This window comes from Chelonoidis abingdonii, chromosome 24 (genome assembly GCF_003597395.2).
Source record: "Chelonoidis abingdonii isolate Lonesome George chromosome 24, CheloAbing_2.0, whole genome shotgun sequence".
Classification (NCBI taxonomy): domain Eukaryota; kingdom Metazoa; phylum Chordata; order Testudines; family Testudinidae; genus Chelonoidis; species Chelonoidis abingdonii.
The window spans coordinates 22,148,821-22,176,774 of NC_133792.1; the positions used below are offsets into that span (position 1 = coordinate 22,148,821).

Sequence of the window (27,954 nt, forward strand, 5' to 3'; positions counted from 1 at the left end):
GATCATGAAATCAGGCCCCATTAACATTCCTGGGAGTTAAAAAATGCATTGTGAAGGGATTTCAGGATCTTGCTAACCTGTTTTTGTCAGCTCTGCATCCTTCTTGCTCGCCACATGGGAGGCAGGGTACAACTCAGGCAAATATCATACACATGGCATGAAATTTAAACCACCAGAAAAATTATAGAGCATTACCATTGTAGGTGCATTGTCCACTTTTGTCTATATTTTTGTTCTTGAGCAGACAAAAGTCAGTAAGTGGAGCAAGAAGTTCTATATACGGGGTTTCTTACTCACACAGCATACTAACAGCAGCAATATATCTGAGTGAAGGGCTTAGATAAGTCAATACCTAAGCTTTTAGTTCTTATTCAGAGGGATCTATACTGGAATTGAATGAGAAATAAGGGATCTTAAAAAAAGTAGAATAGTCATAAGAAGATGAGAGTTGACATGAACTCTTCAATATTAAAAAATCCATTTAAGGAACTGTGCTTTGAGATTTTTCCAGAAACAAGCCAGAGCTCAATACAAAATAGATTTTTTTTTTTTTTTTAGTAGAAACAAATCCTCTAAGAAGGAGCATTTTTACTGATGTTACAAGACACACAAGAATTGTTTAAATTATTTTAATTTAATTACAATCTAAAGATCAGGTTTCTCTGAATTAATGTTCTATATATGTATTGCTCCACTCATCAAACATCCTTAGAGTCCTGTTATACTCTCAATTCATAAAGAATTTGAGTTACCCATTCTGGTATTCAGACCATGTCTTAACTAAATCTCTAATTACTGATTCATAAAACATGCCCAATAATAGGAGTCAGAGGGATCCAATTTGAACATCTTTTTTCACTATAGATTTTTATCTGGGCATTTGGGGTCCACTCCCAATATAAGCAGCCATGAAGCCTGGTTTCATTTCATATTTATCTTCTGATTAATGAAGACTTTCAGAAGCATCCAAAAGGTCCTTTCACTTTATTTAAGTACTGGTTAATTTTAGCATACCTTTTACTTTATCAAAACCTCAGGATCCAAATCTACTGTACTGTGAAAGACTTCTACCAATTATCGTGATCGTTTCTGAGAATTTACATATTTGATAACTGCAGAAAGCCATCAATAGGAGAGTGCAAAAGACTTAATACAATCTAGACGAAAGGTCCAAGGAAGATCCAAGGTAACAAAAAACGGCACCATTTCTTTAAGGCTTTGTTATTGCAACTGTAATCACCACTATGCAAGCAGCAAACACTCTCCTTGATGGTGAAACAGATAATCGGGCATTTACTTGCATCAGGATGAGAACACCAGACTTTTGATCAAAATAAGATGAAACCTTTCATATTTTGCAGACTGTTACAAGTGGTAACTGCCCGGCATATTACCAATAAGGTGGGTGAATATTCAGACAGCATGAAGAACAGTTTAAAAGCATTTCTTTAACTTCAAGCACAAGATTAATTACCTGGAAACTTGTTGACTTGACCTGAGAATATGTCATTATCATGAAATGATACCCCATGCCAATAGATATCACAGGGCAAGCGCCGACCAAATGGAAACTAGAAAAAAGACATAATACAGATTTTGAAAGAGATTGGCTATATCTACAAGTTTCTGATCTTTGTAGAAGTTCAAATAAAAATATAAGCCCTTCAGAGAACAGCATTTTGGACATCAGTAAAGTCCACGCTTCATATCTAATGCCCAACTTCAGTGGGAAGAGCTTATTGTAAGATATCAAAGTTGGGTCCTTTGCTAGTGTGTGAAGTAAAAGCTATTTAAAAAAAAAATATTCAACTTTCTCTCAATAAATACAAGAGAAAGATGTGGCTTCTTTGCCACTACTCTTTTGTAAATAATTATTATTCAGATTTAATTTACTAAGTTAACTCTGGACACACACAAATAATAATTTAAATTTGCAGTATTTAAAGTATTACTTTTTCCAAATGTTGACTGCAGCTTTTCAACCAAACTAACCATATGCTTGAGCTCAGGCTCAAACTTAAAACTGAGTGCTCAGAACAGGATATTTAAATTTAAATACAGTAGCTTCACATTGTTTTAAAACTCCTCATTGGAAACAAGAGGAAAAAAAATCAAACTATACCAGCACAGCTGGCCTTAAGGGTGGGCCACCAGGGCGACAGCACAGGGGCCCCATGGTCAAGGGGGGCATGCTGCCAGTATAGAGTCAGAAACTGGGCAGGTGGAGGTGTGTGCGTGCAGATTTCTCCCTGCTTCCTCCCAGCATAGGAGCATGGGGTTGGGGAACGGTGTCTCCTGCAACATTCCTCCACGCCCCCTAGAGGGCTGTTAAGGGGGAGCAAGGAGTGTCACTTTTACAACCTGGGCTGTGAGGTGAGCATCAGAAATTGCTGCTCTCCTTCCCTGCCCATACGCAGGAAGCCCTGACATCTCTCCTTGCTCCCTCGCACAGCTCTCTAGGGTGCATGGAGGAGCAATGCTCAAGGGGGACAAGGAGCAGCAATGTCTGCTGCTCCATGCATCCAGGTCAGTTTCCCCACATGGGTGCAGGGGGGTGGGGTTCAGGAGTTAGGGGCACAGGAGGGAGGTGCAGGGGTTAGGGGTGAAGGGGGCACAGTGCAGAAATTAGGGGTGCAGGGGTTGGGGCACAGAAAAGGGTGCAGGGATTGGGGCAAAGGGAGCACAGTGCACAGGTTAGGATCAAAAGGGGGATGGAGAGCCTGGGGATCCCACGGAGGCCAGGAACAATGGGGGGGGGCACCATGCCCACAGGGGCCAGGGATGCCAAAATACAAGTTCGCCCAGGGTGCCATTTTCCCTAAGGCCGGCCCTGTTGCCAGATTTTAACAAACAACATATATTTCTAAAATACAAAATGAAGCAGATGTACTATACTTTTCAGTATCAACCAGGTGCCAACTATAATTTATATTTAGGGCCCTACCAAATTCATAGCTGTGAAAAACATATCATGGATTGTGAAATAGGCCCCCTCCCCCATGAAATCTAGCTATTGGAGGGGAGAAGAAGGTGCAGAGCTGAGGGCACCCCATCTGGGGGCTCTACTGTTCCCCGGGCTCCAGCTGCTAGTCCCCGGGATGGGATTTACTCTTCCCTTGCACAGCTGTTCTCAGCGGGGGAATCAGATCTATCTCTAGGTATCTCCCCCCGCCACAAGAAGCTCTATGGCAGCAGTTGTGCTTTGAAGGCAGCACAGAGTGAGGGTGGCAATCCTGCAGACTCCACTCCCCACCCCCACACACAACAGCTTTGTGACCCCTCCATATCCCTCTTTGAGTTGGAACTCTGGCAGTTACAACACCAGGAAATTTCAAATGTAAACCTCTGAAAATGTGAAATTGACTAATTTTCAAATCCTAGGCCAGGAAATTGACCAAAATGGACCTAAATTTGGTAGGGTCCTATTTATACTATTTTGTTCATTTTATTAGCAGTAAATGGACAGCTTTTTAGCTCTGTCATAGGAGGTACAGAAAGAAGGAATGAGAAATCTGTATTTGTCATTTTCTTCCAGATATTAGTATTTTTTAAAGAAAAGAAAAATAACTGAAGTTAAACAAACAAGCAAGCTTGCAAACAGACCAATCATAGGCAAAATGTTTATTTTAATTTATCAGTTGAAGCAGAGAAATTATCCCTACAGCATTAGCCACTCACATATGTGAAAGGGTAATTTTAGCATAATTACATATACCACACTGTTGGATCCTATTGTCAAAAGCTAGGTCATTCAAAAAATTAAGCAGTGCATTAAAACAGTGTAAAGCCTCTCAACTTCAACCAGTCAACCCTAGCAGGACAGGCTATATTCATGAGGTCAATTTCCCAAATACACAATATGTAACCCATAAATCAAAATATTGTTTGGTCAAAATGCATACACTAATTTTCTCTAAAATCACTCCTCGAGGCCTATTCTCTTGAAAAATGGACTACACAATCATTCCTACCTGTTCAAAATTATCTTTTCCTCCTGTGAATCTGTGTAGGTGCCATTAATTAAAAATGTGATATAGAGAATTATTCGCAAGAAGATATTGTACTAGGAGATTGAATCACTTCAAGACAAACATGTTATACTTCTGCTTCCAATCACAGTACTTTTACGATCCTATCCTGTGAAAAGTTAGCATCAACACCCACTGACATTAAACAATTGAACTATTAAAAACAAACTAACAGCACTTTGAGCCCTTACTAAACTCAATATACACTACAGCAATTTGTCTGGCTATTTATGGTTTAAGTTTAACTTCCCTCCATGAAATAAATCCTTATTAGCATTAATGTATATTAGGCAAAAGAAAGAAAATTAAAAAAAAAAGTTAGAAACTTTTCTAGTGAAAATCTGTTCCTTTATTTGCAACTTCAATTAAAAGTGCAGTTTATTCAGTAAATAACTTTGAAAAAAATAATCAAAACACTAATTTGGCAATGCATTCCTTTCTCTAATTCCTAATTCATAGAAGTAACATGCACAACATAACAGAGCTAGAAAGCTCTGGTCTGATTTCATTATTATTCAGGCTGCAAAGAGAAAAAAAAAATGTGTTTTTATATGTGTGAAAATTAATTCCATTAGGCTCTGAAAGACAATCAGTGGCCTTAACCCTATTCTCCACAGGTATATTCAGAATAAAAATTCTGTGCTGATTCTCAGACTGCCCTTCCCACTAAAAACTTGAACTATTTATTTATTTATTTATTAAATGAAATTGAAATGAAGTGACTGAAATTTGCATTTATATAGCACCTTTCATCTACAGAGGATAAAGCAGTTCACAAACACTGCACAGAAACCATTTCACAATGGATGAAGTATAAGCACCTCAGGGCTGGAACATGGCCGCATTTTGCGCCAGAACATTACTCAGAGTGGGGAACTCCCACTCTGAGCAAATCAAGTGAGTATTTACGCAAATCAAATTCTGGATTTACCCAAAAATAGGACTAACACCCTGACTCTTCTGAAATGCCACTGGTTCTTCAGTGTCTAAACCATGATTTAAATTCAGAATAGAGTTTATAAACAAACAGCTCAGCACCTTGGGCCCATGGCTGGTGCAAGGATATTTTGCACCCTAGGCAAAACTTCCACCTTGTGCCCCCCCCTCCCCCTGGAGCATCACTTATTATAAACTTTAAAAAATGAATACTGCATAATGTGGCATTGTTCATTAGAATACATACAAAGGGGTCACAGGAGATGATCACAATGTTCCCTTTTGGCCCGGGGAAACCTATGAGCAAGGAGGAGGCTGAGAATGCCCTCCGCTCACAGGGTCTCTAAATGTTCCCAGGCTCAGAGTACTTCGCCCTCTGAGGGGGGAACCCAGGGGCAAGGAGGGCAGAGCTGGACTCTCCCTGGGAGCAGATGAGGTTCTCCCTGGGGTTCAGGGCTGGGTCCCCACATTGGCACAGTGCCACGGGGGGGCGGGGTCAGTGTTTGGAAGCGGCACCTGCGCCAGCCCTTTCCCCTCCGTCGCGCTGCAGAGTTTAGTGTCACTTTCCCTCGCCCCAGGAGGCAGCTGCACCCAGCCCTAGGCACGGTGTATTGGAGGGCGAAGCTCACCTGAGCTCAGGACTGCGTCCTGCCTCCCCCAACGGTTCCATCCCTCGGCTGCACTGGTTGCCACGCCTGGCTGGCCTCCTTACTCTGCCGCAGGCTCCCACTGACTATCCTGCACGGCGCCCCTCGCTGTGGGGGCAGGTTTGTTATAGGAGGTCTCGCTGCCCGCTCTCCCCAACTCAGCTGACTTCCATAACACTGGACACCGCTTTTTTGTGCCCCCAAATTTTGGCACCCTAGGCGACTACCTAGTTTGCCTAGTGGTTACACTGGCCCCTATCATAGCTTTCCTACTCAGATTTGAACCTTAGCGTTCATAAACTGAGAAGCTAGCATGAACCCCTCTAAGCTTAATTACCAGCTTAGATTTGATATCGCTGCCACCAGCCAATTTCCAGTGGTTCTGAGTCTACCGACAAAGGGAAATAAACCATTCCCCCACCTCCTCCACCCAGAATTCCTCTCTGGCAACCTGAGAGTTACTGATGCACCTCTTTACATCACAATACCAAGAAGCATGTCTCCTCTCTCCCACAAAGAGACACCCTAAAGACAAGGAAACAGAAAGATCTCTCTCTCTCCCCGTAGCTTCTTCCCGCCTGGACACTAGGAGAGTTAAACACAGAGAGCAGTCTTTCCCCTCCCCGTCTTTCCTTTCTCCCACCAATTTCCTGGTGGGTAACTGAAACAAAAAATCAACAGGTCTTAAAAAGCAAAACTTTAATAAAAAAAAAGAAAGAATGAACAACAGTCTCTGTAATCTAGATGTAAGATACAGGGTTTTCAACTTACAGAAAATGAATAAACAATAGAAAAGGGATAAACAGCCTACCAAAACAAACAAATAAAGTACTCATAGCCAAATACACATAAGACTCCACCACCAGATACACAGTGCAAATACGCGACAAACAATTTAAAAGACTATAACTTGCTAACTTTGTACTACAATGAGCGAAATGCATCGAGGGATGAGATAGGACATCGGAATAGGGACCTGACACCACCTCAAGCAACGGAGAGAGACGAAACAGACAAGGGAACACGAGCGACATTGATCTCTAACAACAAGCCGTCAACCAATCCCTCCCTTAAGCTTTGAAAAATCCGGTTTCCTGATTGGTCCTCTTGTCAGGTGTTTGGTTCCCTTGGTTAACCCTTTACAGGTAAAAAACATTAACCCTTAGCTATCTGTTTATGACAGCCCCGCTTGGGCCTACTCTGGTAGCTAAACCCATTTTAAATCATCCCTTTGAGGAGTATCTCTATGTTGGGGAATACATATGTAAACCAGACCAGTTTTAATGGTTCTTTTTGCATGCCCACCTGATACAGATGGAAAAGGGGACATTATTAAGGCATCCCTCGTACCCTGATAATACCGACACCTATGGTTAGCTGGTATAAGCAGCCTCAGGTCTCTAATTTATGCCTGGCACTGGGCAAATTCACAACAGCCACAGGATTTGGGAACCATAAAAGTGGCTAAAGCCACCTTTCTCCCCTTCTTCGCAGTCTTGTGCTGAGATGACAAGAGAATCTGGTCCCTGAAGCTTTCAGTACAAAAATAACTTGGGGCTGTGCCTGTAAACAATTAATCTTAACTCTTCAAGCCATTTATTTAATGCCCTCCAAGTCAGAACAAAAAAGATCTTTGAACAAAACCAGAAGAGAGAGCATAAAAATGAACTGATTTGTTTTCACAACTCTGACCCAATTAATAATCAATCATAGTCAAACTGCTCTGACAAGGCTTTTCCAGCTCTTGATAGGAAGCCAATGATTTAAACTGTGTCCCACAGGTCACATTAGTCTGTTCCATCATGTTATGGACAAGCTAAGTGACTCTTGGCTTCATGTCAGCTCTTGCTACCACAGAATTTCAAACTGTTTCTCTGTTGCTGTGCCTCTACTGAATATATAGACAAATGGAACATTTAATGCTAGGACATTTGAGGTCTCAACCATATGCTTCTTTCATTTTCCTGTTTGTGTCTAGCTGAAGGATTAATTTACTGAGGTGTGGAAGTAGAATGAATTATATTGTAAGAATAGAAAGGATTAAAGAAATGTTGTCTGTACCTTTAACCAAAATTGTTGGAATGTTGCAATCCAGGTGTCAGGAATACAGGCATCAACATAGAACAATTGCACTGTTTAAGGGCAATTGGTGAAGTATTAGCCTTAGATCGATAACAGTTAGTAAGGAAGCAGGATATGCATGCTGTGCCCCAGTGATTTTTACTGTTTAGCTTTCTTTGTCCCTTTGTCTAATTCCCGCTCTTTTATCTGTATAAAAAAAGACTGTTTGGGCCTTGCATGGCCACTCCCATATTCTGAATGTTATTGGCGGAGCGCTGTGCTAATGAACAGAGTGGTCTGACAAATTGTGAGTCCTGATTCTAACTTTGACAGAGGCACAAATTCATTCAAGGCGCAAGCTTAATTTATGCCCGTTATTTTATTCGGCATATCATGTCCATTTCAAGAATCTGACACACTCGAGAGATAGTCCGCTCTAGAGGCATTAATAATTGCTTCAGTGGTATGCACATTACAATTCTGTAATGCATGTTGTGAGCTTCACCCCTGTGCATCAGCCAAGACACACCTCTTGCTGTTGTAATTTTATTCAGAATTCCCACACCTGAAAGTTATATTGTTTTCCTGTTTGTTGCTTCTGATAGCAGAATTTGAACCTGTCAGTTACCCTCCTCAGAATCTTTCCCACATTTTTGATATACCAGTGTTAGCATATATAATTCATTCTCCATTCAGCTTTAATGTTATTGTTCTCTATGGTATATTTAAACAATTTGGCTTCATTTATTCAACCAACTTTGACCAAGCTGATTACCATTTTCAGCTGTGATTGACAGACAGGGCCCCTCTGATTACTAGCTAACAAGGCAATTACATTACCTCTCACAGATCATATTGGCATGGCCCATCACTGCAAGTTAAAGCAAAGCACTTCACCTTTGGCTTTGAGTCATCTTCCTATTTACAGAATTTCAAACAATTCCTCTGCCCTTTTTTATTACTTCATGTACCAGAATATGACATACAGTGTCATTTGCAGTGTTGGTCCCAGGATATTAGAGAGGGAAGGTGAGTGAGATAATATTTTATTGAACCAACTTCTGCTGCTGAAAGAGACAAACTTTCAAGCTTATACAGAGCTTACCTCACCTATCTTGTCTCTATACAATGTAATGATCTTCTGGAAATCACTGAAGAGTAAAAGTTATTCCCAAACAAAATGTTTATGTAAAAAAACCCAAACGTTATATCTTTAAGGTTGATAGTGTTTCAGTGAAGTACAGCTAACCTTCCTCTGCTATACCCCACTGAAACAAGGTAGCATCCTGAGCACTGAGGTTGCTACAGTACTGGAAGTCTGAAGATTTAATTAAAGTCAATTAACCCATTTCTGTACTGCCACTTGTGTGGCAGTTATTGGGCTAATGATGTAATTGGCTCAATACTGTAATTGGGAAGATATATATTTGGGAGGAAAAGGAAGTAAAAGGGACTTAGAGGATGAGCATGGGAGAGGATAGAAGAGAAAGCTGTGTGGCAATCACCTCCTGCTGTATACCTGTTGTTCTTTATGTTTTAAAACTGAAGATTAAATGCACATATGGTGAAAAAAAACAGCTTGCACAGATTTGTAACTAGGAGACACAAGAAGAAGCTGGGCAGCAGTACTCACAAAGTAGGAGAAGGGATGCCTTTGACAGTCACCCAAAAAGTAATACTTCCTTTATAAAAAGTCTACACATCTTTGAGGAAAAAAATTGAATGACAAAAAATTAACAGTTAAAAGGACCCAGTTAGTTCCATACTCCCATAAAATCATTCACTAATAATACCTCCAACCAATTTCCAACACTCACCCAAATTAAAGACTGTCACCATATTTGTTCTGTAATGGAAATATGCTGTTGAATGCATACTTATTACTGTTATATGTTGTTATAAAATGTATAGTTAAGACTTTGAAAGGAATATAGTTCCAGGGAACACTATAGCTGAATTCGATAATTCTCATCATGTAGTAAGTTGGGGTAGAGGACTACATTTCATTAATAGAATTGGAACATCAATTTGGTGTTATGAAATGCAATTGATTATATGGTGATGTATTTGGAGAGAAGTTAGGATTAGAATTTGAAGACAGGCTTATAATTAAAAGCTTGCTTCAACCTTAACTATGGAGCAGCAGCACAGGAACGGACTACTTCCTTATATGCACATTTGAAGAACACCAAAACGAGATGAAAAGCAGTGACTATATTGACATTCAGCATGACAAGTCAAGTTATCCCTGCTACAAAACAATTTTTTCTAAAACAACAACATGTAACAGCAAGAGAACACACAAAGGGACAAACTGATCCCTAATGCAAAGACCTCCATGGGGTTCCACAAGAGGTGAATGCTGCATCTTGTGTTATAGCTTCACTATCCCTGCCCCTTATGTATGTCATACATATCACAAATGATGACTAGGTTGATGTTGCTGTTAGATTATAGATTGCAACATCAACCTAGTCATCATTTGTGATATGTATGACATACATAAGGGGCAGGGATAGTGAAGCTATAACACAGAATGCAGGAGTTTCAGAAAGTGTCTTTTTTTTTAGACAATAAAAACACAGTTACGTTTATTTTGACTATAACCCCCAGGAACATGATACACTAGTTCTAGATATTCTCACATTAGTCACTGTTCTGTATTCTTGTCAGTTACACCATTACAGTCCTTGTTAGATCCAGATGCACTTTACGGTATAGGAGCTCTTCCTAACATTCACATATGTCTGCAACTGGCCCTCAAAATTCTAGAGAAGCAGGTATGTCTACACACACAATTTGCACTGGTTTATACCAGAGGTGTGATGTTGCACCGATTTAGCTACCACTGCAACCTTGTATGCAGATGCTCTTAACATACATTAAACAACAAAGGCAAGCTACATTCACACACAAAGTTACAATGGGTTAGCTAAATTGGTGCAACATTATCCTGCCTCCGAAAAAGTTAAGTTATTACAAGATAATCTGAAAGGTAATTTACTGCTCAGACTGTGTTCCTCCTACAAGAACTGACAAAGAAGCCTATAATAGAAATGGGAATGCAAGAAAATTCTGTTCTTTGAGCCACAAGGGAGAATACCATCTGTAATATGCGAAATACAACTTTAGCTTTGGCAGATATAAGGAAGGAGTTATTTAGCTTTAGAACATATTTGCTTTAGAATATATTCATTTGTTCTTCTAATACATACACTTTTTGAGATCTTAAACTCGGTTTTATCTTCCCTTTAAGAAAAGCATTTCAACTCACCTTTAAATCTACATCAAACATATAACAGAAAAATATATTTGGAGAAGATTGAGAATGATTGACAGAGATGTCTGTAAAAGAAATCCTTATAATTTCACCTAGAGGAGATAAGGATCTTCCTTGAAATATCCCTGCAGAAGTGGAAAATTAATTTCTAAAATTCCAAATGAAAAATCTCTTAAAGATGTGAATTTAGGGGGTCATTATGAGCACATTGTCAATGTTTTTTCTAATGCTCACTGTTTTTAAAAGCACCCCTTATTGCTTAGGCTTCTATTCCCTCTCTCATACTAAATCCAGAATAATGAAGTTTTCTATGAATTTTTTTAGGAAACCCCCATAGCATTAGGCTGATGCAGTTTAGCTGTTTGTATAATGGTGCAACAATATTGCTGAAACACAGCCATTCTGAAATGCCACTGTAACTATGGCAACCAGCGTTCAGAATGTAAGAATACAACTAGCAACAGCACATGTCGCATTGTAATATTGCTCACTATTAGAAATGGAAATTATCAGTAAGTGGATACCTACTTTATGAGAGCAGAGTCTAGCAGTGCCTCCTGCTAGCCATTTAAGCAAACACAGCTCAGCTTGAATCAAATATTATAAATAGGAGCAAAATAAAAGGATGCAATAGGCTAGTTTAAATTAGAGAGAGAGAGAGGTAAGGGTAAAAGGTAGGGACAGAAGAGAAGGAGACATATGAAGTTAAAGCCTAAAATCTGGCAAACCTAAAAGGTGTTTAATCTGGAGCAGGAGAAGGGGGAAACCTCCAGATCATTAGTTTGTAATATATAATTTTCACTCATTACCCAGAAGTTTTAAAAAGCTGCGTTATTTTTTTGTTTGGGTTTTTTTTTTCCCCTGGGTTTTTTTTTTTTTTTTTTAAATATGGTGGTATGGGTGACTGCAGGGCTTCCACAAGAAACAGTTTGGTCCCTCTGCTGGGTCTGTAATAGAAGTTAAACACTATTCACAGAGCTGTACTTGTATCAGTGATACAAGTGTACAAAGAAGCTGGCAGTACTGTTGTCAATGTCTAACACAGATAGCGTAGCCTTGCTTAAAAGTAATTTGCTTTTTCGATCATTAGATTTTACTGTTGCTCATTTTTATTCTCTGTTCCATATTTCTTGTCTTTTCTAACCCATATACATGTATCAGCTAAACAATAGATTTCACTTTCTTCACTCTCCTCCATTGTACCAAAACAGAATATTCTGCTCTTATTAGTATAAAATACTAATTTACATTTTTCTTGCTCCTTCTTTATATAATTATTTCATAAGAGGAATCAAATTCAAATCTGATGGTATGGTACCAGACTTTGAAGGTGAAAATATATGTTCAGCATTTAGTATTCAATATATAACAATTCTAATGAAATAAAATCATTCCAGAATTCCACTGTAACAATGGCAGCATACATTTAATGTAGTTTGACTGAAATATTACTATAATTGGAGTAAAATGTGTCCTTAGAGTATGCATTTAGAGTACAGAAGTCCCTTCCCAACATCCTTATGGAGAAACTAGTCCTTTGTGTCCTATACTCAGTCAGGATACAAATGGTCAGTCAGTTAAAAGTGATTAAACACCTCCAAGTGCTTTGTAATGGACTTTAAAATAGGATTTTTTTTGTAAACAGTACCACCATTTTATTTTCCTTTTGTGTGTCTATTTTCCTGGCCTTAGAGACAGTGTGTGATGAACTCCCACTAATGTTAAAGTGAGCTTCAAAGCCACATGAGAGCATTAAAAAAGGGAAAAGAGAGAGAGAGAGAGAGAGAGAGAATCTCTCTCCCAAACTAGCCAAAAGCAGCATCTGTTTGGGATTTATCAAATAGCCACAACTGGCCCTACCATAAAATGAAGCCTTTAAAACATGTAGGAATTATCATGATATTTTTAGTTTGAAATTTCTTAATCATGAAGAACAGCACTATTTAAAAGTTGTCAGAACTTGGAAAAAAATAAATTGTCATAAGAGAAAGATGGAAAATATGAGTGATTAATTTACAAATAGTCTTTCTGAAGTCACAATATCTACACAATATATTGGATACATGCGTTTCTCTGGTGGCTGTCCACTATCTAATCAGCATCTGAAAATGCACAGCTGTACAGCAAACAAATACACAAAACTGAATCAAAGAGATCAGTCTAGAATTCCGTAGATTAATTACACACAGCAAAGGAAGACAAAGCATTCAGCAAACAGCAATCCTTTCTGAATTAGGCAAATGTTGCTGAAAATAAAAACAGCTTCAAAAAACTGAACAGAAGCAGAATACATCTAACAGAGATCCCTCAACATGTGTTAAATTATTTTATTTTATACATAGTAATATATATTAATAATTAAGCACACTTTCTGTAAGGTCCTGGCCTCTAAAACAGTAGTCCCCAACCTTTTCATCTGGCGGGTGCCAGATGAAGGACCATGGCAGTGGCTGAGCATCCATCGAAATGACGTCGCTTGTTGGCAGACCCCTGCTCTAAAACTTCCACCACTCTCTAGTCTTAATATTGTATTAAAATCAGTGACTCTTAAAGAAAATAATATGATCTCATTTGTGGAAGTCTCTAGCTTTAGATTTTCTTGATGTTTATTAGACTGGGCACTCCCTTGGACTTGGCTCCTGAAGGCTAGCGATGTTATGGAGTACTAAGGCTATGTCTACCTAGAAACCTTCCAGCAGCAGTTAGAAGCAGTAAAATGCTGTGGGAACCTTTATGGGCAGCCCCAAGCAATTAAAAAAAATGCCAAAAATCACACAGATACCAAATGACAACTTAACGTGCAAAAAGACAAAAAAGGAACAACAGAAGAACTGTCATTTGGAGCAGCCCAACGGCTCCTCCTATTGGCAAACTTTTTTTTTTTTTAAATCAATTCATCTTTAACCCACTTGCTAAATACTCCCCTGTAAACACTGATGACAACACAAACATCAGATGTCAAAACAGGCCAAGAAACATTTTGCTACATTTCTCTGTATTGTTTTTAGATGTTAGTAACAGCATATTTAAAGGAAGTGAAAATATCTCCTAAAGAAGTGAATCCGCTGGAAAAAGAAGGGGAAGAAAATGAGGTTTGTTTGGGACTGGATGGGAGGGTTCTTTTTTAAACAGATTCAGAAATAAAATGTCTCCCGGAAAATCAAACTTTTTTCCTTTTCAATATTAATCTGTCATTGTAAAGGTAACAATCCTGCATAAAACATTCATTTATATATGGAAGTATAAATTAACAGAGCTTCAATAAGTGAAGAGTCCACTTTTCTACAAATGTTTTATTAATGTAAACTGCAGTGCTTCAGTGTTTTTATATGACATTCCTTGTTTCCAGTTATAAATACAGAGTATTGCTTTTAGATTCCTGTTCTCATTAGAACCCTTTAATATTACTACATGAATGACAAATTAATATTGATATTTCAGAAAGATATTGTGCTTGATTCTCCGTGGTCTTGTACTCTGTAGTTATTTATACCGGTGTAAAGTGGATATAAATTGCAACCCATTTTGCCCTGGTGTAAATGGTGCAGGGTAACAGACAACTGGGCCTATTGTTTACCACTAAAGTTTCAGACAACACTAAAACTGTCCATTAAGTTAGGTTAAACATCTCAGCTATTTTCAATATAAAATCATTGTATTGAAATAGCTCCTTTGATCCCAAAGGATTCTGAAGCACTTTAAAAGTGATCTACAGAAATCATTTTACTCACTACTGAGCTGTAGCCACCTCTAGGATGAAACATGGTAATTGGCACACACAAGAAAACAGCACAGAACAGGTTAGGATCAGAAGTGAAGAATGCTGCAACCAACAGCAACTGCAGGAGCCAGAACAAAGTACTCAAAGTGGAATTCAAAGAGGATTCTTGGAGGTCTGAAGGCTATATGCCTGCTCCTTTGGATTCCCATCACCACCACCATCTTCTCCTTCCCCCTCTGGAGAGTATGCAAAAGTAATCAAGTGAAGTGGACATGGACCTCATTAAGTGTCCTAAACTCTCAGTCCCTCCCTCCAAGAGGTTCTTCTATGACACGGTATAACAGTTCCAACATGACCAAGAAACTACAGGACATGAAGGAGAAAACTCCTTAGGCATCAGAAGTCTAACAAAAAAAGAAAAAAGGCTTTGGGAGCAACCAGGAAAGTTATGTAAACAGCCAGTTTGAAATCAATACAGAAACCTCTGAAAGAACTGCAATGGTTTAGGTAAGTGATTACTGAAAAAGCATAATATATGCTGTTCAGTACAGGTAAACCTAATTTTACAAAGTTCTCAGAGATATCCAAATCCTTCATAAAAACTGAGGGCTTTGATAATCAGAAGATCTGTACTACAAAGCTCTAAAGCTCTTAAGAAAGCAAGTTTTCAAGTCTCCAGAGCACTTTTAAGTGTAAGGATGCAGCAGCTACCATGATGCAACTAATACAGAAAGGTGTGTTAACCAGTGTACTAGCTGGAGCTGCAGTCCAGTGCAGAAGACTAGCAAGGACTCATAACAGAACTATGTGCCCAATGGAAAGTGTTGTAATACAATGGCCAGTGAATACTTTGGTGTCTTTGTCAGGGCCACCACCTAGAAGCCAGAAGGCAGCTGTCCTGGGCTTGCGGACTCCCATAAAATGAACTGTTCAACAGCAAGTCAGTCTTGATTAATGCAACAAGAGACATGTCTGACTGATGCTTGATACAGCCACAGAGAAAGGATGCAGGAGCCACTGCAGGGAAGATGTTGAGTGAATAGCTCACAGAGACAATATGAGGAGCTTGGACTTGCTAAGGATTTTGGAGGACTTAAAGATCAGAAGAATATTCAGGGTAGCAAAAAACACAGAACACAAAGAGGGAGGTTGCAAGAAAACAGGAGAGCAGTGGTCAAAAAAAAGGCGAGGGTAAAAGAAATCAAGGAGGGATAAGTGACAGAACCCCTTATGTGGTGGGGCTACAAGGGGTCAGGTCAGAAAGGAGCTCTAATCCCATCTTGCCCCAGGCACTATGAATCCTTCTAAAACCCATACAAGTCAGTGAATCAGCACTAGCATCCCTATTTAGTAATAAGCTGGTTTCGATCCAAGTTACTGTAATTTTCTTTGCTCAGATTTATCATCACTCCTGCCTTTATAAAGATAGTGCTAGCGCATAGCTAAATGGACAGATACCTCACTAGTTTCACTATAGCCTCTGTGAGCACTTCTGTATGCTTGGCTGAAATGCTCTTGGGTAACTCTTACAGCAACACTCACTGAACAACATATCCTTGAATCAAAACTCTTTGGAGGACAATTTTTCCTCTCTCCATCGGTGACAGTATACTACTGTCAAAAAGGCTCTCCTGCTTCAGGCATTTGTCCTCTATATCACTTAATGTGGCAGACCTAAAAATTGCTTATAAATGAAGAAAAAGTTGCCAAGAATTGAGTGTAAGTGGAGAGTGTCATACTGCACAAGGTATATATGGGTCACAATGAATGGTATTTGCCAGTAATTAGCAAAAATGGCAAATCTTGTGGACGGCAAAAGAATATTACACCGCTCCCTTGATATAACGCCACCCGATATAACACGAATAAGCAGTGCTCGGGGGGGGGGGGGGGGCTGTGCACTCCGGTGGATCAAAACAAGTTCAATATAACATGGTTTCACCTATAACACCATAAGATTTTTTGGCTTCCAAGGACAGCGTAATATCAAGATAGAGGTGTACTAATGCAAAGTGTTGCAAAAATAAGGTTTCCTATCTTGTAGCTGTAAACATTTTTGTCTCTTTAACATGCACTTGCTATTACACCAGAGACATTAGATCACTGGTTTGTACTACACTCCATTTCTCTTTAAGGAGAAATGTCACCATCAAGATGGACCAAGAACAGAGCACTAGAAAACTTCTTCATGGCCAGTTACACAAGAGATCAGAAACACATACGCTACACCCATTTCTTACAGAAACTGACAGTTCATGCTTGAAGTAAAACCTAACACTGCTATTAACTGCTGTCACTTAATTCTCTATACTTTTAGAGTGCCATTAAATATAGTGCAATCAATACTAAAGTCAGTGAATTAATACTAGTATTAGTATAGTAAAAGTAACACAGGTTACGAATGAATTTCACTACGCTATGGACCAGTTTTTAAAATGCTCAGCAACTGTCTGTAAAAGAACAAGTCCTCGAAGACATTCAGTGAACATCACTACATATTTAAAGGATAGAATCTGACCCTTAATGAGGTAACAGTTAGACTTAATCTACATATGCTATTTAAAAGCCCACCCCCCTCCCAAAAAAACTGGTTTGCTACTCCAGTTGTTATAGCAGCTGCTTGCCAGTTGCTCTGTAGTTCAGGCAGTTTCTTGTCATAAATCTCATTTTCAGCTTCCCCAAAACCAAATCAACTTCCCTGCAATTTCACAGGCAGCATCTTGTTGTTAGACTGTGGGGGGGAGAGAATTTGGTGGAAATCAAGACATGAATTTTACAAGTTTGAATTTCTTTCTTTTTTCACCATTTTCCTGAAGTTTCCTTCCCATCCCATATCTGACAAGACACTTTACTTATACAAGTGCATTTTCATAATTTTAAATCTCCACTAGGTGTTGGGAAAGGCAATTTGCATGTTCCTTCTTCAAGCAGGCAAGGGAATCTGACCTATTCTGTGACAGTGTAGAATAACGATAGTATGATATGAGTGACCAGAGTGCAGCCCGAGTATAATATGGTCCCTATGAGCCTGCACTGCACATAAGATTCAGCCACTGCCCAAAGGGAAACAGGTGCCTGAATCTGGGACTGACGAGGAAGCAAAAGGCTTAAAAAAATAACCCCCTGATCAGATGCCACAGCAAGATGAAACTGCCTCCTATTTTGACTAATTATCCTACTCAGACACCCTGTTTACCTTCACCAGACCTGAAGAGCTCTGTGAAGCTCAAAAGCTTATCCATTCCACCTACAAGAGTTGGTGGAATAAAAGATATTACCTCACCTACCTTGTCTCTCTCTTTATGGTATATCATGTAATTTAAACTACCTGATAACCAGGGATCCTAGTTTTCCATGATTAAAAAAAACATTCATCAATATAAAATATAAAAATCCAAGTTTTTCCTCAGTTACAACGAAATGCTGAACTTTAGTTTCCCTACCCATAATATATATATAGGCATCCACTGAACACATTTTATTGATGTATTTACAATTTTTAAACTGACAGCCTAAGCCCCACCCATTCTCTGAATTTTTGATTATCTATTCTGACCCCAGTCCCAATTAGCTCAGATAATTGGGGTTCCACAGTAGATGTTTTTATTTTTTCACAAAATGTAAAAACAAAAGATTCTCTGTAAAAACATAAATTCTGCATTTTTCCACGTCTTTCTGTGACAAATGGATTTCTAGGATCCCTGGCAATAACTGAATATTAAAATTTTTGGTGTTCAGATAAATGAAAGAATTAGAAGGGCTCGTTTTAAAATGGCAAACTTAGCATGTATGACCTGGATGGGTGTGTTAATCAAAAGTCTGTTCCAATCTAGTCTTTAACTTGGGGATTACGCACACAATAGTTGGCATTCTAAGGCTATGGCTTCACTACACTGCATCACTAAGAGAGAGCTTTCCCATGAACTTAATTACTCCAGCCCCTGCAAGCAGCGGCAGCTATGTTTGTGGGAGAAGCTCTCCCACCTGCATAGCACTATCCACACCAGTGCTTAGGTTGGTGTAACTTGCGTCACTCAGGGAGTGGCTTATTCACACCCCCAAGTGACATAACTTATACTGACATAGCCTAAACTGTCACCATTATTCCTCATTCAACCCCCTCTTCTAACTGAAATTTTGTGTTTGTCACACATTAAAATTTGTTCACATATTTTGGACATACACGTTATTTCTTATCATGCTTCTATCACTTTAAGGAAGGACCAATCCTTTTATTCTGATAAAGTTCCTACTAGAGAAACTTAAGATCACAAACACCTCCAGCTAATCTACTAAATATTTAACATCCCTCATCTTTCTATCTAAGCTTTAGGCTCACAAATTTCAGTCAGTCATGCAGAGGTAACAGAATCTGAGAAAGAAAGCAAAATTTTATAAGTATACCATTCAAACGAGCCACAGTTCTTCTCTGATGAACTAGAGAAAAAAGACACTTGAAAAGACACTTTAATATAGTGGGTTGCAAACCTATACAAATTTATTATAAGGACTTGTTTGGGCAGAATTAATTATGACTGACTGTAAGTGGTATAGCCAAATGCCTTAAGAGTCACTATTTTGGCTGAAAAGCCATTATTCAGAAGAATGGAAAAGAGGTCAGAAAGAGAAGCAAGGCAGATTAAATGAAAGATATTGACTGAATTAATGGGTGGAGGAGAAAGGATATTTGTTTATTGTCTCCATCAATAAAGATTAAGCAAATCCGAAGTGATTGCTACTGTGGGATAAAGAGCTGGAAGGAGAATGCTGATAATACAATGTACATGTTCAAGAGGAAAACAATAGGGTGTGCATAATTCCATTTCTGGGACAGAAAACATAATACTGAGCAATCTGGGGAATCAGATGCTCAAAACAGGTCAAACATAAGGGACATAAATTTAGTCCTGTGGATTACATTTATACTCAGCCAAGTTTATCAGTTAATTTTAGTATTTATCAGACTTTCAGAAGCACTCATTACAGTAATATGTGGATGAGTCTTGTATAAACTTTAACTCTACAGCAGACAAATTAAATGGTAGAACACCACTGTTCTGCTCTTTACCTACAAAAGACTGGAGAAAAGCTGCAGGTGGACACTCAACAGGTGCACCTATGTATCAGTGTAACAAGGAGCAAATCTATCAGGTAATAATTTCACACCATTGATTTTTGTTCCTATTTTGTAATGTGCACATAAGATGATGATTTGGGCTTTTATGCAAGGGAAGTTTTATTTTTTAAATCTTGTTGCAGAAAATCAAAGGCTGAAATACAATAGATTCTATTTCCATAATGTTTTAAGTATATACATATCAAATAATAGGAAACAGGAGCAGAGATGTATTTAAAAATACTGTATGAAATTCATCTTGGTTTACAAACTCTGTTGTCCAGTGCCTTGAGTCAAACCTAATAATGATAAAAGTGGTTTCCAGCACCCACTGACTAGACCTTTTTTTTTTACCCAATCAACTTCACATGCTGGATCAGTTAATCACTGTACATATAATATATGGGCTAAAATCCTGGCTTTAAGAGTGCTACAATTTCACCTAGAGACCCGATCACAGCAGTGTCAGAAAGTCCATGTGGTTTAACATGAACTCTACAGGATTCTGTTTTATACTTTAAGATAAGTGCATTATTTCATCACTTACTTCTCATTGCAAAAATCAGATTTTGAATCTGCAAATACTGAAAAGTTTTTCTAGTGTTATCACACATATTAGTCAGAATACAACTACAACAATGGATTATATTGCAGTGTTACTAAATATAAAAGCAGTCACTGAAATTGTTGGCAGTCGTAACAAATCTATGCAATGCAATGTTACCTTAAAGAAATATACAGAATAAGAGTTAACGAAGAAATACTTCTCAGTTTTCAATTTATAAGTAACTCACACAAGAAACCGAGGAAAAGTAAAGTTATCAGAAGTGTTCAGGTAGAATAGGACTAATAGACCACCCTGCAATGTCATTACTTGATAATTAAAGCTACCTAAAACTGTCTAACAATACAATACATGAGCACAAGGCAAAAGTTAGGCTGAAGAAAACAACTGATTCTAATGTTATATGCACATATTAGAGTAAGTAATATCCAAGTTTTTCATGTCAGGGAATGTGTCTGTCTGTGCTGTAGGGCACCTACAACGTTCTGAATATTATAAAGGAACAGGAGAGTCAGATCTACTCTGCCCCAATCCTCCAGAAAATAGTTTTTTGGGGTTACAAATGTCCAGTTCTGTTAGGAGTAATATGGACCGGATTGCATCCCTCAGATCTATACAGGGAGGGCTTCCTCCATGCAAAGTTCTCTCCTTCCAACATGGAAGAGGGGGCAGCTACCTCCATGGAGCTATGGAATCATCTGTGGGATGAAGGGAAGGAGGGGATCAGGGAGAAGCTGGCATGTCAAAGGCAGCAATGAAGTGGGGAAGATGCCATGTAACATTCCTCCCCTCCCCCAAACTCTATAGGGCTCCAGGTGAAAAGAGAATGCATTCCCAGGCCTTATTACGTCTCTGTGCCCCCAACCTCATTATAGAAATCCTTGGGGAAGTGGCCAGCTATAAGAGACCTATCAGCTCGGTTCCATGGAGCCATGCAACCAGTGCAGGTGAGAAGTCTTTAGAGTCTGAGACCTGATTAACATTTTGCAATTGGGAAATATTTCTGAAATATTTCAGTGTTTATCATGTGACATTTTAAATATTATCTTTTATTCTCTCCCCCATACAACCCTTTCAAGGAAGTTCCTACTCTTTCCCGGTTTAGTCATTTTAAAAAGCCAATGACAGGTATTTTGTTAAACTGTTTAATATTGTCATTTTTCAATTAATACAAAATGTTCTTTATCATGACTTCAAGCTCACCTATATCTGAATTTACTTTTACAACATAACAGAGAATTTGCCATATCAGATGAGATCTCTGGTCCATCAAGGCCTCATTTTCTATAGATGGCGGTGACCTATATTTAGCATTTCTTTGGGGAGGGAAACAAAATGCAGCCGGCAATTGTATTCAGGTGGTAAGTTTCCTTCTTGCCTCTTACAATGGCCAGTTTAACCCATGAAGCATGAAATCCAATTACCCTATTTTAGCATACCTAATTACAGAAGGTATTAATAGTCACGAAGTTACCAAGTCCTTTTAAAATCCAGCCACATGATCTGACATCTAATTATACAATACAAGAAATGTCAAAACAATAGCCAGAAGACTCCAAATGGATGGCAACCTTTGCTACTAAGCCCATTTTTGCACAAGCGGCATCCCTGGACTGGATGACAGAACTACTGGAGGGAAATGAGGTGAGAGAGACAGCTATGGAGCGGGGCTTACAGAGCACTATTGGGCTAGTAGAGATCCGGGGGCTGACGGAGGCATGCTGGAGCGGGCAGAAGGGAAGCGGCTGGGGCGAAAGGGGTCGCGCACAGAGGAGTCCCGGGGGCTCTGAGGGGCCCACGCAGGGCTACGGGGGAGCACTGAGCTCGGGGAAGGCTCGGAGCAGCCCGACGGGAGATATGGGGCGCGGGGAGGCAGAGCCGCGGGGGAGCCCGGGCCGTGGAGCGCGCAGGCCGTGCCCCGCGGGAGCTGTGCGCCGCGGGAGCGGGTCCCTTACCTCTCTCCAGCGGAGCTGCCGCAAGCTGATCTTCAGCGCCTCCAGCGAGGTCTTGGCCTTGGAGCTGTCCACGGTGACATGGGCCCGCCGGGCGGGCCGGCCTCCCTCCTCCCCGGCACGGCGGGTCGAGCCTCGCTTGCCCCGGCCCCCCTTCCCCGCACTGCACCGCTTGGCCTGACCCTTCGATCCCGGGCCACTGGGCCTCCTGCCCTGAGCAACCGGGGCCGGCGGGGGGACCCCTTCGGCCTCCTGCTGGGGCTCTGGGGCAGCCTCGCTCCGCTCTGGCTCCTCGGCGGGGAGGGCCGGGGACACTGGCGGCTCCTGGGCCGGGGGGCAGCGCTCGGGCTCGGGCTCGGTCCCGGCCGACTCCATTACCAGGCGACAGACCTGCCCCGGGCCCCTCCAGCCGCTGTCATTGCCGCGTCCCTCCGGGCGGCTCCCGTTGCCATGTTCGCTCAGGTGGTTGGCAACGGCCGAGACGGGAAGCGCAAAGGACCAATAAACGTCAAAGGCAATCACGCCGCCCAGCCCCCTCCCTCCCCTGGGGAAATCACAGATGCGAAGGGCGGGGCGTAGACCTTGGTTATGGTCACGTGACTGTGGCTACGGCTACCATCTTTGCAATGGGCAGAAAGCTATTCACCAGTAGGACTGAAGCTATGAAGGAGGCCATTTTGGAAGTAGGAGGCAAGCTCTGAGCCAATAGACCTGAAGCTATCAAGGTAGCCATCTTGGGAGTGGGGAAAAAAAGAAAAGGACTGGAGACGGGCAGTGTGCTGGGGGGTCAAAGACTCAGGAATCCCTCCTGTGGGCAATTTCTTTTGGAGGACAGGGCAAGAAGGGCTATTTGGTTGACCCACAATACTAGTGGGTTATGTAATGTACTACAGCCACCTGAACTGCAGCAGTTTAAGGGACACGCTGCACTTGCTTACAGCTTGGACTCCCCATGTGTTCCAGTCACAGGCCAAAAATCCCTTTAGCCAGGGTCCAGCACTTCCCCCAGTTCAGTCTTTGTTCCTCAGGTGTTTCCAGGAGTCTGCTGGTGTGGGGAGTGAAGAACACCAGATGATGTCACACCCTGCCTTATAAAGCTTTTGCATATGGTGAGACCCCTTTGTTTCTAAGCTTGGTTCGCAGCCTCATTTGTGGAAAAACACTGACATCCCAGGATGGAATCTAGAGACATGCAGTCTCATCATATGTCCTTGCAGAGTCAAATCAGCCATTACTGGCAGCTGTTTGTTACATTCTCAGGACAGCTCCCCAGGTGGGAGATAAGCTTCTCCTAAGGCCTATTGTTTTCTTAATGGCCTGTTCCCCATCCACTGTCTAGAATGAAAGTATCTTGTCTAGTGGGTGTTCCCCAGGTGTAACTATGTTTGAAATAGAGACATAGTCAATATTCATAACTTCAGATACAAAAATGAATCATTCAAACAGGATAATCATTCAGCAAATCATAACATTTTCAGTGACATCACATGACTTGCATAAAATACATCATAACTATGTCATAATATAATAATATGACTGAAGAATATGAGGTGCAGTGTCACAGAAGGCTTTCATGGGAGGACTTACTGAGGACAATGTTTGGCATGGTGTGCAGGGACTGAGGCCTGCAAATTAATCCCTTTACGAGTAGCAAGGAGCATATGCATTCTCCCCCCAGCAAATGTTGTGGAAGTTACCCTGTGTAGGGATCTTTGTCTCTCTCCTTTGCAGTGAACATTTTCAGTGACGGAAGGGATGACCTCCCCACAAAAATCCCAGGCCAGCTAAGGAACATTCACCCTTAGACAAGGATTATCAAATCTCTGTCTTTAGTTTCAGGATACGTTTTAAAAATCTAGTACAGCCCAGCAGACACACAGCCTGACCTCCCCCTTTCCCAACTCTCCTGCCAGTCTGGCTTTTACAGATGGACCATGTAGAATAGGAGAGGTAGCTGAGAAGAGTAAAGTGGTATGATTTCTTATTAGACACTCTAGTTTGGGCTTGACAAGATTCATCACAGGCACAGCTCCACTAGGCCAAAGCCAATACAATGTTCTGCAGCAGTGACTGAGGCTGTCATGGTATCTAGCCCCTCTCTGAACCTTAGTGTTCAAAAGATGGGGTACCAGCATGAATCCCCCTAAGCTTAATTACCAGCTTAGATCTGATAGCTGCTACCAATCAGGACTTGGAGTGCCTGATAAACTCTGGTCTCCCCAAAACCTTTCCTGGGGACCCCAAGACCCAGATCCCCTGGATCTTGACACAAGGAAAGTAAACTCTTTCCTTAACCGTTGCCTCTCCCAAGCTTCCCCTCCCTGGGTTACCCTGGAAGATCACTGTGATTCAACTCCTTGAATCTTAAAACATAGAGGAATTCCACCTCCACTCCTCTTCTCTCCCACCAATTCCCTGGTGAATACCAACTCAGTTTCCTTTGAGCCTTAACCAGAGGAAATATTAATCAGGTCTTTAAAACAGCAAAACTTTTAATAAAAGAAAGAAAGAGTAAAGATAATCACTGTAAATTCAAGATGGAATATTACAGGGTCTTTCAGCTTATAGAAACTAGAGAGAAGCCTCCTCCAGCAGAAATACAATTTAAAATACTTCCAGCCAAATACACATTAAAACTCTACCAGCCAGATACACATTTGCAAATAAAGAAAACCAATTAAAAAGACTAAACCGCCTTTCTACTTGCACTTACTACTTGAATAGGAAATTAGAGAGCCTGTAGTACGTCCGGTCACTCTCAGATCCCAGAGATGACAACAGACAAAGAAAAGAACACATAAACAAAGACTTCCCTCCACCGAGATTTGAAAGTATCTTGTCTCCTGATTGGTCCTCTGGTCAGGTGTTCCCGGTTTCACTGTTTGTTAACCCCTTACAGGTAAAGGAAACATTAACCCTTAACTCTCTGTTTATGACAGAGGTTCTTCATCTTCATGGTGGATTTCCTTTCCCTTTCTCTGAAATGACTCGTGCTGAGATTAGATGTGCGCACTAGAATAATAACATCTCCTTAGAGTCAGACATGTCCTTTGCTTGCCTAAAAATAATAATTCAAGGTGCAAAATCAGAGAGCAGCACAGGAAGCCGCCATTCCTGTGTTTGCAGAATGACAGTCTCCTACATTAACCCTGTACTAAAACAGAACTGGCTGTTCAGGAATCTTGATCTTGGAGGGCACTTGTGTTTCAAAACCCTTTATATCTCCTTCAGAATACACACACTCCAAAATTGGCCTGGCCTTTCTTAGTAACGTACATATTAATTGTTGCTGAAAAGGAATTGCTGGACTTGGCTTTCTTGATGGATGGCTTGGTAGCATAATAAATAAATAAAATAGTAGTATTAATAAAAATTAATAAAATAAAGGCTGTTAACAGTCCAACGTAAAATGGGTTGGATATAGTCTAGCTCAGGACCTAAAATCATCCCCAAAATCACCATCATTAATTGGCCCCCTTGTTCACAGGATCAACAGAGGGACGATGTACTGAACAGGCTTCAGAGAATGAATGTGCTGGCAGAGGTAAGACCTTTGGCAAAGCAATGTGGGGAAATTTACAGGCTCATGGCTTGGCTGTATCTGTTCTGCCATTAGAGAACAACCGTTTCCAGCTTTGCCAAACTGACGTCTTTCATCAGAAAATACCTGAATCAATTACTGTAAGATTGATATAAACAAGGACAGAACTTAAGGAGGTTCAATTTCAAAGTATGAATCTAGTATGTAAGAATATTGTTAATTAAGCTACTAATCCGACATACCTAATTTAGCTGATACAGAGCTGGCCAATACGACCCTTTGTCACTTTGAGACTAGAGGATTGTAATGCTTTGCATACTGAGATAACTCAGAAACTGAAGCTAATACAGAATGCAGCAATACTCTTAATAAAGTGAGTTTCATCACACCAGTGCTCTGTGATCTGCACAGATTGCCAGTAAGTTTACAGATGAGATTCAAGACATTGAACTCCCCAAACAAAGAACTACCCAAGTTATTTTAATGGATCAGATGGATAGCATGAAAATTGGCATTTTTCAGTGAAAACAATTGCTCTTATAGACATATAAAATAAGCAAATATAATACTTTGATTTATGCACAATTAAATCAAATATATCAAAATATTAATTCAGGAAAGACAATGAATCTGAAAACTCCTGGGGGAACCTGAAGAATAGTTTTTTAAATAACAGAAGTATGTCTTCTTTTTGCGATTAGTAAAGTTAAATAGGAAACAAAAAATCCTGGATGACATGTTTTCACTTAGCCTGTAGGTGGCGCTGCAATCTGCTGTGAAATTTATTTGTTACTCCAGAAAGTGCACCACACTATTCTGTTACAAAAAATTAAAATATTCTGTGTGAGAAAGAAGGATCTCGAGAACTAATTAGAATTCAGGACAAGATAGTAGCTCAGACCATGCTATCAATCACTGGAATCATGTTATTGATGTGGCAAAGGGGACAGGGCTGAATGGGAGGTTAGGAGGAATCACTTTATTAAAATATATATTATTTTTAAAAGGACATCTAGACAATGGTGGGAAGTAGAAAGGAAAAGCACTGTCAGGAAAATTAAAATGCTACCTGAGGAATTCTAAGTACAGAAGATAGGATTCCAGGAGTTACCAGAGTAGGTCAGATTTTAGGAACAAGACTGTGTCTAAAGACTGGTATCCCATCTTCATCCGCCATCACATCTCCTGTTTTCACAGAAAAGGGGGAAATAGAAAACAATGTACCTGGCTAATCGTATGATTCTGCTGAATTAGGAACAGGGGTGATCCTTTCCCACAGGTGGACAGCGACTCAGCGCACATCACAAAGCATGAAGTTTAATCAGCCTGATGACATCTTATAGCAGCCTGCATAGCATCACCTGAGATCATAAAATTAGCCACATCTTTTAAAAATCCAGTTGCAGTATCTATCCTTCTGACATCTACTCCCTGCAGGGCACTGAGAGATTAATTAGGGGAAGACTCTACCTAAGAAAGTGTCAGTCATCGCCAGGTGGCTATTAAATGTAGTGCCTTGCCTGCTTGAAAAGCTGAACAGATTCTTAATGAAAAACTCGGGAGATTCCCTGAGAGCATGACTTTTATGCTAAAGCCCTGAGGAGGACTCTATGCAGAGCTGTACCAGGAGGAAATTGTGCCTTGGGCAGGTACAGTCTCTCCAGACGTCGTTGCTTATGCATGTGTCCTTTTAAGGTTAGTGTTGGGCTCTTCATATTAGGAAGAATCTTTGTAGTGTGTGAATACAGAACTGCTGATTTCACAGACCCAGAGGCTGAAGTCTTCTATCCATCAGATACAGCACAAATCATGGTAATATCCCACACAAACCAGCAAACATCTAAGCCCTTTTCTGAAGGGACCACCTCTGGGAGGAAAAGAGGAGTCTCTTTTCTCATCACTCATTCAGTCTTTGGTATCTCTGTTGAGACTGCCTAAAAGGGTGCTAATTCTAGTGGTGGTTTTAGCAATGACAGCTGTTCACCAACACCTCTCACACCACAATTATGATTCACAACTCATGTCACACAGACTGCCAAACGGCCACCAGATGGTAGCAACTGCCAGCTAGGGTGGGATTTAAACTAGTAACCTAAAAGTGAAAGGC

The 27,954-nt window shown here is 40.4% G+C and overlaps 1 protein-coding gene across 4 annotated transcripts in view; it reads right to left on the minus strand.

The window, feature by feature from the left end:
- Positions 1-27,954, minus strand: part of TTLL11 (tubulin tyrosine ligase like 11) — a 231,818-nt gene that overhangs the window by 114,673 nt on the left and 89,191 nt on the right. The window contains exons 1-2 of one of the 4 annotated variants that reach the window (XM_075060651.1): positions 22,310-22,797; positions 1,475-1,571 (exon numbers count right to left, since the gene is read on the minus strand). In XM_075060651.1, the coding sequence (XP_074916752.1) occupies positions 1,475-1,571; positions 22,310-22,681 (469 nt within the window). In that variant the 5' untranslated portion in view covers positions 22,682-22,797. Of the gene's footprint in view, positions 1-1,474; positions 1,572-22,309; positions 22,798-27,954 lie in introns of those variants that run through there. The other 3 variants (XM_075060649.1, XM_032767693.2, XM_075060650.1) reach the window with 3 other exon arrangements.